This window comes from Poecilia latipinna, unplaced genomic scaffold (genome assembly GCF_001443285.1).
Source record: "Poecilia latipinna isolate Pla-1442-1.1 unplaced genomic scaffold, P_latipinna-1.0 Scaffold480, whole genome shotgun sequence".
NCBI classification, from domain to species: domain Eukaryota; kingdom Metazoa; phylum Chordata; class Actinopteri; order Cyprinodontiformes; family Poeciliidae; genus Poecilia; species Poecilia latipinna.
The window spans coordinates 174,277-191,432 of NW_015113096.1; the positions used below are offsets into that span (position 1 = coordinate 174,277).

General features: G+C 40.6%; 2 protein-coding genes across 2 annotated transcripts; one reads left to right on the forward strand and one right to left on the reverse strand.

Moving 5' to 3' along the window:
- Nucleotides 1–694: 694 nt before the first annotated feature.
- klhl43 (kelch-like family member 43) lies at nt 695–11,758 on the forward strand. Its single transcript, XM_015039713.1, has 7 exons — nt 695–842; nt 6,175–6,562; nt 7,180–7,328; nt 7,417–7,763; nt 9,097–9,396; nt 9,543–9,718; nt 10,350–11,758. The coding sequence occupies exons 2-7, from the start codon at nt 6,261–6,263 to the stop codon at nt 11,146–11,148; spliced, it is 2,073 nt and encodes a 690-aa protein (XP_014895199.1). The 5' UTR covers nt 695–842; nt 6,175–6,260; the 3' UTR covers nt 11,149–11,758.
- Nucleotides 11,759–12,772: 1,014 nt separating this feature from the next.
- rpl11 (ribosomal protein L11) lies at nt 12,773–16,838 on the reverse strand. The gene is made up of 6 exons (XM_015039714.1): nt 16,803–16,838; nt 16,269–16,419; nt 16,081–16,187; nt 14,932–15,063; nt 13,774–13,884; nt 12,773–12,846 (listed from the first exon to the last, which is right to left on the reverse strand). Exons 1-6 carry the CDS (start codon nt 16,821–16,823, stop codon nt 12,817–12,819), a joined length of 552 nt encoding a protein of 183 aa, XP_014895200.1. The 5' UTR covers nt 16,824–16,838; the 3' UTR covers nt 12,773–12,816.
- Nucleotides 16,839–17,156: the final 318 nt, after the last annotated feature.

A 17,156-nucleotide genomic window follows, 5' to 3' on the forward strand; every position in this document is an offset into this window, starting at 1 on the left:
GTGAAAGCTATTTTGGATTTTTTTTAAATCCCTTTTTTGAGTTAGATTTATATTAATTTTTGTATTATTATTATTATTTTACTTATTTATCCATTATTTATTTATTCATTTTTTTGTTTATTAAATGTGCTGTGAATTTTTTTCAAATAATGTTATATTTTTTCTTTTATATAAAAAAAATCAACATTTGTTTTAAAAAAGTGATATTTTTTAGTCATAAAGTTAAGTTGGAGCTCATTTATCAGTTTATATTGACTTTACCAACAAATAGTGACGTTTAAGCATTGAGAAGATGTTCAGATATTTATGAGGAGAGATTTTAACAGCTCAACTTTAAAAACTAATTTATTCAGGTTCATTTTTAGAGAAAACATAACAAAAATTGACTGAAATTCCTCAAAAATCTCTAAGAATTTCTCCTGGTTGTTTTGTAACATCTGGAGAAGGGAAAACTGAGCTTGTTTTTATTTTGTAATGAGGAATCTGGCTGATGTTCAGGAGGGAACCGGATCCAGAACCAGAACCTGAAACCCAGCCGGAGGTTCTGGGCGGTTGGACAGCTGGGAAACTCGGGGCTATTTTTGGGCTGAAGGAGAGAGTCTCTATTTGGAGATGGAGGTGGAAAATGTGAAGGAGGTTCTGACGAAGGCGGAACCCGACGTCACATTAGGTGGGAGTCTGAAACCCCGAACCACACACACACACACACACACACACACACACACAGCCCTCCTGCAGACGGACTAAAGGACGAGACAAAGAGGAAAACAGCCGAGGAACTAAACATAAAGGAAGGAAACACGAGAGAAAAGAAAGGAACAAGAGAGAGGAAGGAGGAAAAGGTAAAACTTTTAATTTAATCCATTTCTGCTGGGAAATCTGATTTTCTTGGACTCCATTTAAGGTGGTACTGATGAGGATATTTAAGGGTTTTTAGATTTCAGCTGCTTTTTCACCCATTTTCAGTGAATTACTCTGTTTGCTGCTCACATGTGACCTGCTGTCATATAAAGACAGAAGAACTAGAGTTGAATCAAAACTTGCCGACTGCATGAACAGAAACTGTATTTTATTCACTGCTTGTCATAAATAACAAATATCCCCATTTTTGTGAAATAGTAAGTAAGTAAAGTCTTTATTGTCATTATATATTTCCTTACAATACACAAAAAAATCAATAAAATCAGTGCTTAGTTCTCTGAGTGCAATAAATAACAGAAACAAAAACTGACTACAGACAAAACAACATGATAGTGTGAAATACCAGCGGTGTTGTAAAAACTGTTCCTCAGTTGATTTGAATATCTAAAACAATAAAATCACAATTTAGCTAAAAACAGATTTTATCTTCAGCAAAGCGATTCCTGAGGAGAGGAGAGGATGACGCATCTGTGCACGGTTTTACGTTTTATCACATTTCAGCACAAGACAGTTAAAAGTGTTTTACATCTTAAAAACAAACAGTAACCATGAAAAAAGAAACAAACGTTTCATTTCTTCGAATGCCGTCATCATTTCAGAGCGACGCTCGTCTGCAGGAGACAGTTTGGACAAGAAGATGAATAAAAGCAGCCAAAGTCCAAAGAAACTGCTGCCTTCCTGTTTACTGCAACACAAACCAGGACGCATGTCAAGAAATATTCAAATACGTGGGATGATCAACTGTCCCAGAAGTTTTTGCAATTAATAATAATATTGTTATTTTGAGACCATTTTCAAGTAATATAATGGTAATATAGCAAAATAATGTAAGAACACATTCAGAAAGATCAATAAACTTTAACTTGTAATGAATATTTAGCACTGGAATGAAAAATAAATAAACAAAACAGCAGAAACAACAAATAAAATAAATTTCTGCAAACAAAATTATCCTTCAAAAAAGTTTTAGTTGTGACTAAAGACCCAGACTGAAAACTTTAGTCCAGTTGTTGGTAGAAACAGAGAAAAGAGAAAAACGATAAATTAATAAAATTCAAATTATTGATCTCGTTTTAATTTATTGTGCAATTAATTGATTTATTGTGACAGGAATAGTTGTTTCACGGATATTACTGAGCAGAGGGTGTTTGTGTTAACAAAAGAGAAATACGACCAGGTTACACACACACACACACACACACACACACACACACACTATAAATACTCTGATGAGATAGGAAGATATTGAGCTGAACAGACTGAATGACGCATCGCTCTGTTTAGCTGCACAAAACATCCATGTTTAGATTATTATTATTATTATTATTATTATTATTATTATTATTATTATTATTTAAACAATTAAAAGTGTAAAAGTTTTAATACAGGCAAACTGACCCAGATACACTGAAAAAAAGAAAACAGGTGATCCAACTTAAACAAAATGAGTTAATTTGTTACCAGGAATCATGTTCAGTTTATCCAAATAAATATGTTAAGTTTATAAACTTGTCATCAAATTAAGTCTGACAATTTGATTACATGTAACAAATTAGTTAAACTTTTTTAAGCTGACGCTCCATTCTCTGTTTTCCAGTGAACCCAGCATAGTCAGTCTGTTTCTGACTGGTTTCCAGGTTAACCATCAGGGCCGATCTTCCCTCCTTCCAGGTTTAGGGTCAGAAAAATGGCAGCTAGTATCTCTGCAGACCCCACACATGCTGGATACAAACAGTTCAGACAGTTTCACCTCCCAGTCTGATGAACATAATGAAAACTTTGCAGCCTGTAGAATCAGAAACTCTGCTGAGAAACTAAAGAAGCATTTTTACTCTGAACAACCTGCTTTGTTTATGCATTTCATTTCTGTGTCTATGTGTGAAACTCAAGGCAGATTTTTGGTTGTAAACACAAATGATACTAATTATTTTATTTATAATGGCACCATAAAAACAAAAAACCGAATAATTTCCTGTGAATCTAACAGCTCATAAACTCTGGTTTGTATTTCCTGAACTTCTGTCAAAAAAAGAAAATTCTCAATGTTTGTCAGCAACATGAGAGAAATGATTGATTTCAGATTCAAGAACTTAATTCAGATGCAGAATTGGGACATATTAGTTTATGGAAGCTTAATTATTAGTGTTGCTTTCTTTACATTTTAATCCAATAATCTCTACAAATATATTTAATATAGAGGGTATTTCATATTTATTCAGTTATTAATATTTGTATTGATATTTCTATTTTTTTGCACTTTTTATATTTTTAAAATAGGAAATTTATATTTTAAAAAAAATCAAATTTCAAACGTTCAACATTTTTCCCCCTTTTTCTTTAAATTGTAAGATTTTTGTTATTGCTAAAAATAAAGACATAATTTTTGAGGAATATTTTCCAGTTAATTCTGATTCACTTTAGTCTCTATGGTATTTATAACGTACAGATGTAAAAATCTGACAATATTTCATGTTAACTAGCTGGTTAGATTGGGAGTAATAATAACGGTAATCTCTGTTGTTGGTGATGGTGATGATGATGATGATGATGATGATGATGATGATGATGATGATGATGATGATGATGATGATGATGATGGTTCCAGTCTGACCTTGGTACCACATGTTTTTGACAGCTGGCCGTTTTTTCCATGCATCTCAATCTGATGTCCTACATCAGCCAGCAGGATTTCATTTTACCCAGAAGGACAAAAATAAGCCTGGATGTCATGTTAATAATCTTAATTCGAAAAATATCAACAACTTGAATTCATGTAAAACGTTTCTGATGCATTTGTGGTTCAAAAAGGATAAATTATTTTGGTGAATCCTGACTTTTGCTGTGTGTAGCATTACTGAATTGGATTTATAATTCCTTTGATATATAGATATTACAGCTCGATAATATCTTCTAAAAATTAAATCATGCTAAACTTAATTTTACTATTTATTTTAATCTGTTTTAATTGAATCACAATTAGAACAAAAATATTACAAAGTGTATGCAAAAAATAATGTAATATTCCAGGGTACAACTAAAACTAAACCAGCTAATTGAACTTAAACTTTAGCATTAGCATTAGCATTAGCCTTTGTGTTTAGCGTTAGCATGGACCCTGCCAAATTTCTTTCTTTTTTGGGGGCGATTAACAACAAATGGACCAAAACAAATGCCTTAACCTCTGATATTTGTAGAAAATAAGACATAATCATCAGCAAACTGGAGAACATTCATCTAAACTGACAGTTTTTTCTTCCTTTGCTGTTATAATTTACAAAATTTAGATTTGATTTGGACTGAAACTTCTTCCTCAAACTCTCTTGCTGCATCTATGTGTATATTTATTTAAATAAACTAAATGTTTGTGTTCTTAAGTCTGTTTTGGAGTGAATCAGACGTGCAGCTGCAGATGTAATGAAGTGCTGCAGGGTTTGTTGCTGTTCTGTTTCAGGCAGGGTGTCTTTACTTTCTGTAGCAGTGAAGCCCCCTCCCCTTCATGTGACACCAACAACAGCTGCAGGTCCGACCCACCCGGCCCGGCCCGAGTCCCACCCGGCTCCGTCCATATCAGGGCCCAGCAGGCTGGAATGTGCTATTTATGGAGGACGGGACAGAGGCGTGACTCATGTTTACATCTGTGGCCGAGGCCGGCCACACGCTGTCGTTCAGTTTTACAGGCTTTCAGCTGAGGCTGAGACCTTTTAAGTGTTTCAGTTTCAATGTTTGACGGTTTCAGGTTTCGGAGGATCTCGTTACTGCCAACAGAAATCCTGAAAGAGACATTGAAACAGAAAGATTTGCTTTAAAAACACTGATCTTATTTCATTTTAGACTTCAGAGCCTAAAACACACATTAGTCAAAGTAAAATCTAAAAATCACTGAGAGATTGGATCTTATTTCCTGGTGTGGCTGAAATGTGGTCTGATTTGTTCCTGAAGGGAACCTTTATGATGCTGGAAGCCACCAGAACATTTTCTGTCCAGCCACCATTTTGAAACATGCTGCTGTTCTGTTCAACAACACAAAATAAAAAGTAAGACTGAGGATGAAAAACCCAACAGTTTAGAGTTGATTTTTAACCATAATGACTTGAATATTCATATTTGATGATTTTGATGATGGCACTTGACAAAATGCAATATATGTTACTGGTTTCATGATTATCGTACTGGTAGCTCTGCCACAACAAGCAATAAATCAATCGCACGATAAAACAATTGATGGTTTTTCTCTTTTTCTACCAAAAACCAGCTGATAAAAGTCTTCAGTCTGATGCTTTGGTCTCAACTCAACCGTTTTCTGAAGGGAAATTTTGTTAGCAGAGATTTCATAAGTCATTTTATTTCTTGTTTCTGTTGTTTTGTTTATTTATTATGAATATTTAAAATGTCTTTTGGTTCCAGTGTTAAATTTTATTAGAATTTCAAGTTCAGCGATCTTTGAGAATACATTTTATATTATTTAAAATGGTTGAAAATAACTTCTGGGACAGTTTATTAAGACTGTGTGACGTGTTCATGATGTTTTTACTGCCTTGCTGTTGAAATGTGCCAAGCAGCCAAGACTGACTGTTAAACGCAGCTCATTATACAATGTCTATCAGTTGGTCGAGTTTGTTTGTTTAAGTAAAATCTGGTGCTCTGTGATTTGTCTCTGCCTTGGTTGGACATCAGCAGCGTTTGCAGATGTTACTGGATACATGTTCATATCAGACCAACATAACAGTTAATTATGATCAGTCACTTTTGTTTTAGTTTGGTTTCACAAGCCGCATCAAACGACAGAGCAGCAGCACCAGGCTACGACATGTTTTCATTTTGAGAGGAGAGTTGTAAAAATGCTAAAATAGACATAACAGTGTAAGAATAAAGTCATAGCATTAGCACAATAAATTCATGATAATATGGGGATAAAGTTGCAATAATATGAGAATAAAGTCATAATATGGAGCTAGAGTTCTGATAATGTGGGAATAAAGTCATATGTCAAGAATAAAGCAAAAACATTCTAGAATAATTTTGTAGCAATTTTATGTAAAAAAATTAATAAAAATTTAAATGAGGAATTCTAAGGATTCCTGAGCAATTTTTCTTCGGATATGAAATTTTCTAGAAATTTTCTGATATTCTTTGATGTATGTAAATATCCTGCTTTCCTCTGAATAAATGAATTCATCCTGTGAACACTGCTTTTCCTTATTCCGCTCAGTTTAACTGAGTTTTTCTCCCTGTGTCTCGTTGTGTCCTCTTCAGGTGCTGTGTGTTGTGTTGAAGCAAAACCACCAAAGAAACCAGGAACAATCCTGATAGCTTGATCAGTTCTGAACCTGAAATCAAACATGGCGCCTAAGAGAAAGGCCGTCCGTCAGAGGAAACCTGCTGCAGACGCCATCATGGACCCCAGCTCCCTGCCGGTGAAGGTGGAGAGCCGGGGCGACGGCGTGGTGGTGGTGGAGACGGCGGTGAAGAAGATCGAGCAGATCGCAGCGCTGGACATCGCTCAGCTCAACAGCCTCAACCTGCCGCTGCCGCCGCCCGTCATCAAACCTGGGGAGCGCGGGCTCGGCCTGGGCAGCGAGCTCACACGGCCTCTCCATGGCAACGCTCTGCTGGACGAGCTCAGCAAGATGCGGCAGGAGAAGTCAGTCTGCACCGCCGCGTCTGGATCAGAACCAGGCTTTGAGAAAAGATGCTGAAATATTCCTCTGCACAGTCAGAAAAGCCAGAGAGTTTATTACAGGGTCATCCAGAAGTGATTCAGTAACAATCATCCAGATGTGATTCAGTAACAATCATCCAGAAGTGATTCAGTAACAATCATCCAGAAGTGATTCAGTAACAATCATCCAGAAGTGATTCAGTAACAATCATCCAGATGTGATTCAGCTGCTCAGATATAAACCATCAAATGTTACAGCTGCAGAAAAATATAGTTAAACTAAAAATAGATGGATGGATGGATGGATGGTTCGATGGACGGACGGACGGACGGATGGATGGTTGGATGGATGGATGAATGGATGGATGGAGAGACGGTTGGATGGATGGACGGTTAGATGGATGGATGGATGGATGGATGGATGGATGGATGGATGGACGGATGGATGGATGGACGGACGGACGGACGGACGGACGGACGGACGGACGGACGGACAGACGGACGGACGGACGGACGGACGGACGGATGGATGGATGGACGGATGGACATTGTTGTCTTCAGGCCGGCTGCTGATTGGCTCCTGCTCCCTGCTTGCTCAGGTTTCTGACCGATCTGGAGTTGGCCTGTAAGACTAAAGCCTTCGACGTCCATAAGCTGGTCATCTCCTCGGTCAGCCAGTACTTCAGGGAGATTCTGGCCAAAGACCCTGGAATGAAGCGCCTGGAGCTCCCCTCCCTGTCACCGCTGGGTCCGTTCACTCTGGCCACATCAAGTTTCTGACCTCTATAAGGAATTATAAAAGTTATTCATGAAAGATTTCCTGTGTCTGTCTCCAGGTCTCGCCAATGTCATCACCTTTGCCTACATGGGCCGTGTCCACATGTCCCTCTACACCATCGGCTGCACCGTCTCTGCTGCCGCCACCCTGCAGATCCCGCAGCTCCTGAAGATGTGCATGGACTTCCTGCTGGCTGAGCTCAACGTGCAAACCTGCGTCTACATCTGGAACATCGCCGCAGCCTACGGCCTGCTGCCCGTCTGCACCGCCGCCCGCCGCTTCGTCCTGGAAAACTTTGTGCAGTTCGCCGAGACGCCGCTGTTTACACAGCTGACCCTGGAGCAGATCTCCGCCTTCCTGCAGGACGACTCCCTGGTCCTGCCATCAGAGGTCACAGCTTTCCAGGTCAGGGGTCAAACTTTAGATGCTCCACCAGAATAACTTATATCCTCTTCTCAAATCTTTTCCAAGAAGATAACACTCCCAGTATTTACCGATCTCGGCTCATTCCTTCTATTTACAGCAGGGTCCAAAAACAGACCCCAGACCAGCTGCTCACCAGCTAGCACAGACCCACATTTCCAAACCAGACACCCACATGCCCACCGTGACCTGAAATCTCTAAACATAACTCACACTGTATGCTTTTTATTAATATACATGTTCACAACGGAAATAGACGAGCAGCTGAGACTTTTGTATTTATAATGTGAGCAGAACATGAGTCTGTCAGTAAGTTAACAGCTGCTCCGTTCTGTAGATGAACGCCTTCATGAATATCAACATCTCAGTATGATTATGTTATTAACTTTGCTGATGGATGACTATTATATTCATGGGTTCTGAGCCTCTGAATGGTTTTATCACGTTTAGCTGAGTATCATCCGCATAACACATGATAAATCATTTTAGAGTGGAAGTGAATAGCTACAAAAGAGAAATGCCCCAAACACTGAACCCTGTGGTACACCACAAGGAAGATTTAAATATCTTTACCTGTCAAGTCTCGACCCATGATCCTTACAGATCATTCACTGCCATCAAAATGCAGCATTAAGATCTAACAGGACGGATGTAAACACACAAGCCCACCATCTGAACTCATTATGCCTCACTTCCACTGTGTGGTGCGGCATTAGTTGCTGCAGTTTGGTGAATCTCGTCTGTTTCCACTGTATAAGCGGCCCTTACAACTAATGCATATGGCACCATTCAACTGTAGCTACACAGGACAACGGCTCAGTGCTGTTAATGTGCAGCTACTGGAGTCACACAACACAGTCAATCGACTGGGGGACAGAAAAACATCACAGCTTACGACAAGCATGAGACATGATGCCACGTTAACCCCACCTGCCCAGTCCAACTGGCGGTGAAACGTTCTCCGAAATACACCAAACCATAAAATAAGCTCCTCCTCCATTGTCAAGAATCACTTTATTTGGTCAATGTTTGTTTCAGTTCCACCCAAGTTGAGTGTGGGTGTGGTCAGGAACTACTCCGATGATGTACAGTCAGTTTCCCAGAAGCTGTGGGTTGGCCTGTCCAGTTGACTCTTCTTCTGCCACAACTGATTAAACGCTTGGACTTCAAGTTTAACTATGGCTCTGTCAAATTGCAGTTCACCTCCCAACTACTACAGCCAATCAATGAATGCAGTCTGCTGTCAGGAATGAGGAATTAGTGACTTCATGATGCACTTTTACAGCACACTGAAACTCTTCACTGACTCCTGCAGGTCGCCAACAAGTGGCTGGACTTCGACGCTTCCCGTCAGTCTCACGCAGCTGAGCTTCTGTCCCACGTCCGTTTCGAGACGATTCCAGCCAGCGAGCTGGTGAGCCAGATCCAGCCGGTTCCCCGGATGATGCTGGACCCCCAGTGTCACCGCCTGCTGGTTGACGCCATGAACTACCATCTGCTGCCGCACCAGCAGAACACCCTGCAGTCCCGACGCACTCAGGTCCGAGGGGCCCAGCAGACTCTGCTCACCATCGGAGGACGTCCGTCACTCACTGAGAGGGCTCTGAGCCGCGAGGTCAGTGTCGCCATGGCAACAGTAACACTAATTACTGACAGAACAATTTAAACTGCCTTTTTTAGTAACAAGCTTTTAAGATTGATCTCTTCCTAAAATGCAGGGTGTGACCCAAGTTCTTGTTGACCTATGACCTTCCCATTCAGGTGCTGTGGAGGGACCCTCGTGACGGAGGAGCCACCTGGCGCCACCTGACTCAGCTTCCGGCAAAGAGCTTTAACCAGTGTGTGGCCGTGATGGACGGCTTCCTGTACGTGGCTGGAGGAGAGGACCAGAACGACGCTCGCAATCAGGCCAAACATGCCGTCAGCACACTCAGCAGGTAAACTGGCAGGTCTGAGCAAGAATACAACCCTGGCCCAATCCTCAGCGTGTGGCCTTCTCCTCCCAAGCTTTCAGACTTTGCTGTAATCTCTTTTTCATGAGCTTGATCAACAGTCCAAGACTCTGCTCTGTTTTCCTGTTTATTCTTTTCTTAGTTCTGACCTCTAAACCACAACTGTCAGTGTCTGTGAAAGAATCAGAACTAATTGCTATTTTAGAAGACAATTGTGAAAGAAAATCCAAATGCTGACACCAGCAAAGAAATGCAGTTACTTTGGTATTCCTGATATCGCTCTGCTTCAGCAGACCTTGCTTTAATATGAGTCAGTTAGCAGAGGTCTGCAGAGCTTGACTGCCTGCTGCTGAGGCACTTTGCCAGTTAGTTCAAATGTGGAGGACAAGGGACACATCTAAACATTGCAGGACAACGACCTTTGAGGACTGCAGTTTGAGACAACTGATCTAGAGCAAAGCTCTCAAAGAGCAACCTTCAGAAAGCCTTAAGAGCCGTTGATCAGGCCAAGAAATGGAAATACTGTACTATAATCAACACTCTGAGAGCCACAGTTTCTTTCTCTACTTGTCTTGTGAATCAGATAAAGGTCGCTGTCTCTCTTCCAACCCATCAGGTACGACCCTCGCTTCAACACCTGGCTGCACCTGGCCAGCATGCGTCAGCGCCGCACCCACTTCTCCCTGTCCGCCAGCGGCGGCCGCCTGTTCGCCATTGGCGGTCGCAACGTTGAGGGTCTTCTGGCCACCACTGAGAGCTACCTGCCGGCCTCCAACACCTGGCAGATGAAAGCCCCCATGGAGGTGCCCCGCTGCTGCCACTCCAGTGCCACTCTGCCCTCCGGAGACATCCTGGTGTCCGGCGGCTACATCAGCTGCGCCTACTCCCGGTCAGTGGCCCGCTACAGCACAGAGAGCGACACCTGGACCGAGCAGGCCCCCATGGAGACGCCCCGTGGCTGGCACTGCTCCGCCACCCTTGGAGGGAAGGTTTATGTCGTGGGTGGAAGCCAGCTGGGGCCCGGAGGAGAGCGGGTGGACGTCCTGTCAGTGGAGGTGTTCTCCCCAGAGAGCGGGGCGTGGGGTCGGGTCGCCTCTCTCCCACTGGGCGTGAGCACCGCCGGCCTCTCCCCACTGGGCGACAAGCTGTACCTGCTGGGCGGCTGGAACGAGGCGGAGAAGCGCTACAAGGCGGCTGTGCAGAAGTACGATCCAGCTACCGACAGCTGGTCCAAAGCCGAAGACCTCCCAGAGCCCACCGTGGGAGTGTCCTGCTGCAGCCTGACCCTGCCGCCCCGCAATGCGACGCGCCGGCAGCAACACCGCAACACGCCGGGCCACGAAGACCCGCAGCAGGCCGCCAAGAACCGCAGCAGGGAGAGTAGCGTGGCCCCTGCACAGAACGCCAAGGCGTAGCGCGACCCGGAGGCAAACCATGATCATGTCCGAGGACTTTTCTGTCTGCAGACATTTCACACCTGAATAATAGCTTTTCTAAAACCTGCAAAAGGAAGAAAGTTCTAAACTTGAAGCACAAAAAATATTCTATATATGGGGAGCAGAAAAAACCAGAAGAGTTGCTCCATTTCTTATGATTAAAGCTGAACTAATTTATCTGTGCTGATTGGCAGAAACCAGAGGAAGCTGCAGGTGGAGGTTAGTTTAGAGAGAAAGCTGGAAGGGAAAGGAGGAGTGGAGCAGGTGGGTGAGCAGGAAAGATGGAGCAGATCACTGAGAATGAAGGGTGAACCTGTTAATTTTCTTAATGTGATGTAATGTGGAGTATCAAACATGAAAAGTAATAAATCAGATCGTCTTAATGAGAGAAATCTAAAACACGCCCTGAAAGGGTTAATGAAAAATAAATCAATAAAAGTTTAAATTTTTACTGCAACTATGACTGAACCAGTGAGACTCCAGTCTGTGGAGTGAACGACTGTAAAAACTAAACGCTGATGTAACTTATTTGATCAAATCTCTGGATTGTTTTGGTGGAGTTTCACTGAATAAAGACAATCTGGTCCAGACATTTTGCTTCTGCTGTTTTCTGTATTAAACAGCCGTTTGGAGCTCCGCCGGTCAGGTGTTCCATTTGTGTCCAGGATGTGTGGGGTCTGCAGATGTTACCTGCAAGTTTTATGACCCTTGACCTTCACAGCCCAATAACATCCCACAGAAGACAATGCATATGCTCAATTTTATGCTTTTTCTATTTTAAAACTTAAAATAGAAATAAGTTGTTAAAAAAGTGAGTTTTCAATGCACCTAAATTGTATTCTGGTGCCATATAGTTACTATAATATACTGAAATTAATGTGTAATACACAATGATTTTTATGCTTTGAAATGGTTCATAAGCAGAAAATCAATGAAAATGTAAATTATAAAAGTGATTTTGTATAGATTTTTACTAAAAGGGTAAAAGTTGCTTTTTCTTCCAGGCTTGTGGAACATTTGCAGCTCTGAGGGCAAAAATCAGATTTTTAGATTTATAAACCTCCAACCTGAACTTTGACATCCATTATACCCCAATAATCACCACCCTGAAACAATGCTGCCACCTTGTGGTTGAACACCATATTTTTTAAACTTGCAGGACCGTTTCATTCGGCTCAATGTGTTCAAATTAGATTTATTTGCTTCAGAAGTGAAGCTTTAAGACAGTCATTTTAAATGCATTTCTTAAATAAAATAAAATTAAAAAAAAGAAACTTTATGCATCACTTAAAAAAAAGTTGAAATCTCAGTTGCAGCTTTTATAAATCGGCAATTTCATTTTTATTTTGTGGATCTTGTATAGTTGATCATACAAAATTACTAAAAACCTCCATCAGGATGAACATCATTCCTGCTAATAATCTTAAAAAAAGAGGCAATTCTGGAAATATGAAACTTCACTGAAGTAAACAAAATGTGTTAATATGGAAAAATGCTTCAGTTTCTCTGTTGCCCTCATAGGTTTATGGGATTACATCACTTCCTCATTAATAATAATAATAATAAATAATTAATCCCACAACAGACTGTGTGTTTTTTTTTAACCATTTTATTATTTAGTTACAAACAAGACAGAGAGGAGCTCCTTTACTTGCCGGGGAGAATGATGCCATCATACTGGAAAAGAGAAACGGAAAACAAAACAGTTTTAGTCAAAAGTGAAAAACTGATGAGAAAAAATCTGATCATTTATTAGGTTAAACACTCAAACATGTCCATAAATATAAATATACCCCATGGGAACCATGAGAAACATTTCATACCTTCAACCTTTACATCATGTTGGACATTTCCATATGGAGATTCACATTTTTTAAAGATTTAACTGAAACTTCAGGGAATGTTTTTGGTTTTCTGACGTCTGAGTTTAAACATTAAGTTAAATAAACTCAAGCTTCGCCACAGAGTGAGCCAAAAACAAAAACACAGAATGTGAAGATGAAATAAATCCCTGGAAGATTCAAGTAAATTTATACAACAAAGAAACTTAGTTTGGGCGACTTTGAGTCACGTAATGGTTCCTAAAAACTTTGGTTTTCATGTTCAAAATATAAAAATATCAAATGATGGTTCAACAGTTTTTTCTGCAATATTTGCATTAAATTTCCACAAAAACTAAATAGAACCAGAAATCTGCTGGTTTTGACATTGAGTTGGATTAAATGTGCTTTTTTATTTTACATCATTTCATATTCCCACAAAAAAAATCCATCTTTTGAAAATTTGATGTTTATTTTTAGTTTAAAGATAAAACTGTGTTGTATTTTTTAATGTTTCCTAAAGGAGACATTTAACTAAATTTGTGTCTTTTTAAAAAATAATTCATGACATTTGAGGGTCTAAAGTTAGTTTTGGATGGAATGAGAGAAAAACGGTTCTTAGCAAAGGTCAGTGGTCTAGTCAAAGTCCAGGATTAAGACAACTATATTTAATCCCATATATTGTAGTTTCTATCCTGCTGTTGCAGTGATAACTTGATCTCCATGTTTCTCCACAGGTGGGATCAGGAAGTTGAAAGAACTTCCTGTTGACCTCTGAACTCACTTTCTGCTGGAACCAGCGCATGGCCTCCTCTTTGCGGATGCGGTGCTTGGCGCCGATGCGGCCCGTTTTCCGCTTCTTGTCTGCGATGCTGAAGCCGGGTCTGCCCAGAACCTGGAGGGGGAGAGAGAGGTGAATTAGAGCTGCACCGATCCATATCAATATCTGATCGGTCCTGATAATGAAAACGATTAGAAATCAGCCATCAGTGACGGTTCACATGCACCTTCCAGAGACTAACGCAATCAGTTCAGTTAAAGCTAAACTTGTCAACTTTTTCTTCTTTTTCATCCTTAATAAATTTGTTTACGAATTGATGTGATGAACTGACTTGTTCTGACTCAAACTGTGGGCCGTCTGTCCCCCTCTGCTGCATGCCGAGTCACTGTGAGGAACCCAGAGCGGCTTATTTATGTTTACAGGTTTTCCAGAACATTTGTAGCTGCGGTGAACTCTGCAGCCCGGAAAATACGGCATATTTAAATTTCCTAATATTTTCTGCACTGCAAAAACAAAATGTTATCAAATAATTTTGGTCAAGTTTCTAGTGGAAAAATGTTTTTAACCAATATTCCTTCATGTTGGGAAAATAAAACGTTCTGGTTCCACTGGCTGATTATTTCATCTAAAACATTTTTCCATGTTATAAGTGAAATAATCAGCCGGTGGAACTAGAACCGTTTATCAACTTAAAACAAGCTGCTTGCTGAAGTTATTTGTAAGTTAGTTTTGTCTTATTTCAGTGTACCAACATATTTCCATTAGAAACTGGACAAAGATCCTTAGATCTTGTGTTTCTGTTAGTTTATTATTTATTTTACATTGACTGTTACTCTTCTAATTGCACTGACTGAACAAATTAAAGTTGTTTTTACATGTTTGATCAAACTTGTGAAGCTGTTCTGTACTGAAAGAGTTATCTAATAAATTTGTACTTCAGTAGATTTGTGGGGGTTTTTTAAATAAAGAAACATTTTAAGTGAATTCAGAAATGTTTTCTGTATTGAATCAGATCTGGGAAGTGAAGACAGTGGATCGGTGAACCTTTGAGACTCAACCCGCCGGCGAAGGTTGGATTGTTTCCATAGAAACGATAAATCCTGTAACATTTTCTCTGCTGCTTGCAGCAGCTGCTCTGTGACCAGGACATCCGAGTCTCACCACGTAGAAGTCGAGTCCGTAGATGCCGATGCTGGGGTCGTACTTGATGCCCAGGTCGATGTGCTCCTGGATGCCGAAGCCGAAGTTCCCGGTGTCAGAGAAGTTGTTCTTCCTCAACTCGTACTCGCGCACCTGAAGGCAGCAGAGGAACGTCACCGTACGGCAAGCAGTCACAGTTTCTATCTGTTACTAAACTTTTCTCTGCAGATTCATGTTGTCATTATTACAAGAATAATAATAATAAGGCGTCAAAATAATACGAAAACATCAGAATGTTACCAGAGTAAAGTTATTTTATGAGAACTACAGTACAAGAAATAAACTTAAAAGAATGTTGAGCATCTTGTGAAGTTGTACTTTGATAAAAGTTTTATGGATAATTTTAACACATCAAATTATCATCAGCAGGACTTTGAACCGATAACAGCTTCTCTCATAAGTTTTTTCTTGATTTTAATTGCCACGTTTTGAAAACATTTATCGTCATTTATCATAAAAAAAACAACTACAATCAGAAATCAGGTCTGCTATGAGAAAAAAATTAATGAATAAATCTGATGATATTTTTAAGCTATATGGCCCAGACAATGTGAAATGTAACAAAACTAATGATAGAGAAATTATGGCATCTAAAAAACAAAGTTCTACAGCTGATGATCAGGATCTGAATCAGACAAAAACAAAGATCCAAAGTCTAAAGAAAAACTTTACATCAGGATTTAAACAAACTATCCATTTAAAACTGTTTCCACAACATTTACACTCAAATTACACATTTTCCAAACATATTTACAACAAACTGCTGGTCCATCGTTCCCAGAAAGGCTCAAATGTCATTTAATAGTTTAAACGTGGACAAACTTCCGTCTTTCACATAGAAATATTGAAACTAGACCTGGTCTGGGGTTAAAGATATACCAAGATGGAACCAGTACTACAGTTAAAACCAACCAGATTCTCCCCAACATGTTGGTGCTCACCATCAGCTGGCTGAAAAAAACTAACTATTTTCCCTCATAGTTGAAAGACAAATTAATTTTTTATGTTAAATTTGTTTAACAACAGAAAATACAGCACTTTTAATTAGATTTAAAGCTCTGTTATTTCTCATTAAGGAGTTTGGACCCACAGCACCGAACAGAGCCTCACCTTCAGCCCTTTCTCCAGGATCTCCTCTGCTTTGGCCCCACGGACGGTGCAGTGGACAGCAATCTTTTCATTCCTGCGAATGCCGAAGGATCTCACAGTGTAGCGGGCTGCGGAGAGACAAACAGGCCCAGAATCAGAACATGCCTCAGACATTCAGTCCAACCAGCCGTCCGGACCCAAACACTGACCCTTAGAGAAGACAGGAGTCTGTCCGGTCAGCTGCTCCAGCACCTTGGCGGCTCTGGTCAGTCTGTCTCCGCTTTCACCCACGCAGATGTTCAGGCAGAGCTTCCTGATGCGCAGCTCTCTCATGGGGTTCTCCTTCTTCTCACCCTGGTCCTGCAGGGAAAAACACACACAGAGGATTATTTAGCAGCAAAACTCACCTGACAGCTGCTGTCATGTCTAGTTAAAGCACCTAAATAAGCCAGGCTGCAGTTAACCTGCTAACGAAACCCATTTTAACACCTAGACAGCTCTGTGGAGCTGGCTGTCAGAAACACACGCCGGCTGGAGAACATGTCCGAACATCTCCCCGGTAGCATTAGCATCAAAACAGATCACAAATCTGTCTGAAATTTAATGAACTCACACCTCAAATATTAACGGAATCCCGTCGAGAAACTACGCGACACGTCTCAACATCTTCAACAGAATGTTTACCCGAACTACCATCAGTGAAATAAGCAGTTTTCAGAGGCTAGTCTGTTAGCATCAGTTACCTTAGCTAATTTAACCGACATTTGTGGTGATTATCTAACAAATACAGTGGCAGATACAAAGTTCATCTTTGGGTCTGTGTGTCTGAACAGTGAATAGCCGATAAAACAGCTTTAACACCCCGATGATTGTAGATTTAAACCGTAACTTCGTGTGAGTTCAATGCGACATCACACTCACCGCCATATTGGATAGCTTGGAAAAGGACGACACATTTCCGGCAGGACAGCTTTATAGCTGAGTGTGCGCCTTCAAGTGATCCCCCGGAATAAAAAGGAGCAACGAGAGGGTTCCGCTTAAAGAGTAACGTTTAAATTCACACTACTCTCTTTTCTTCTAATTACTTTAACATTATA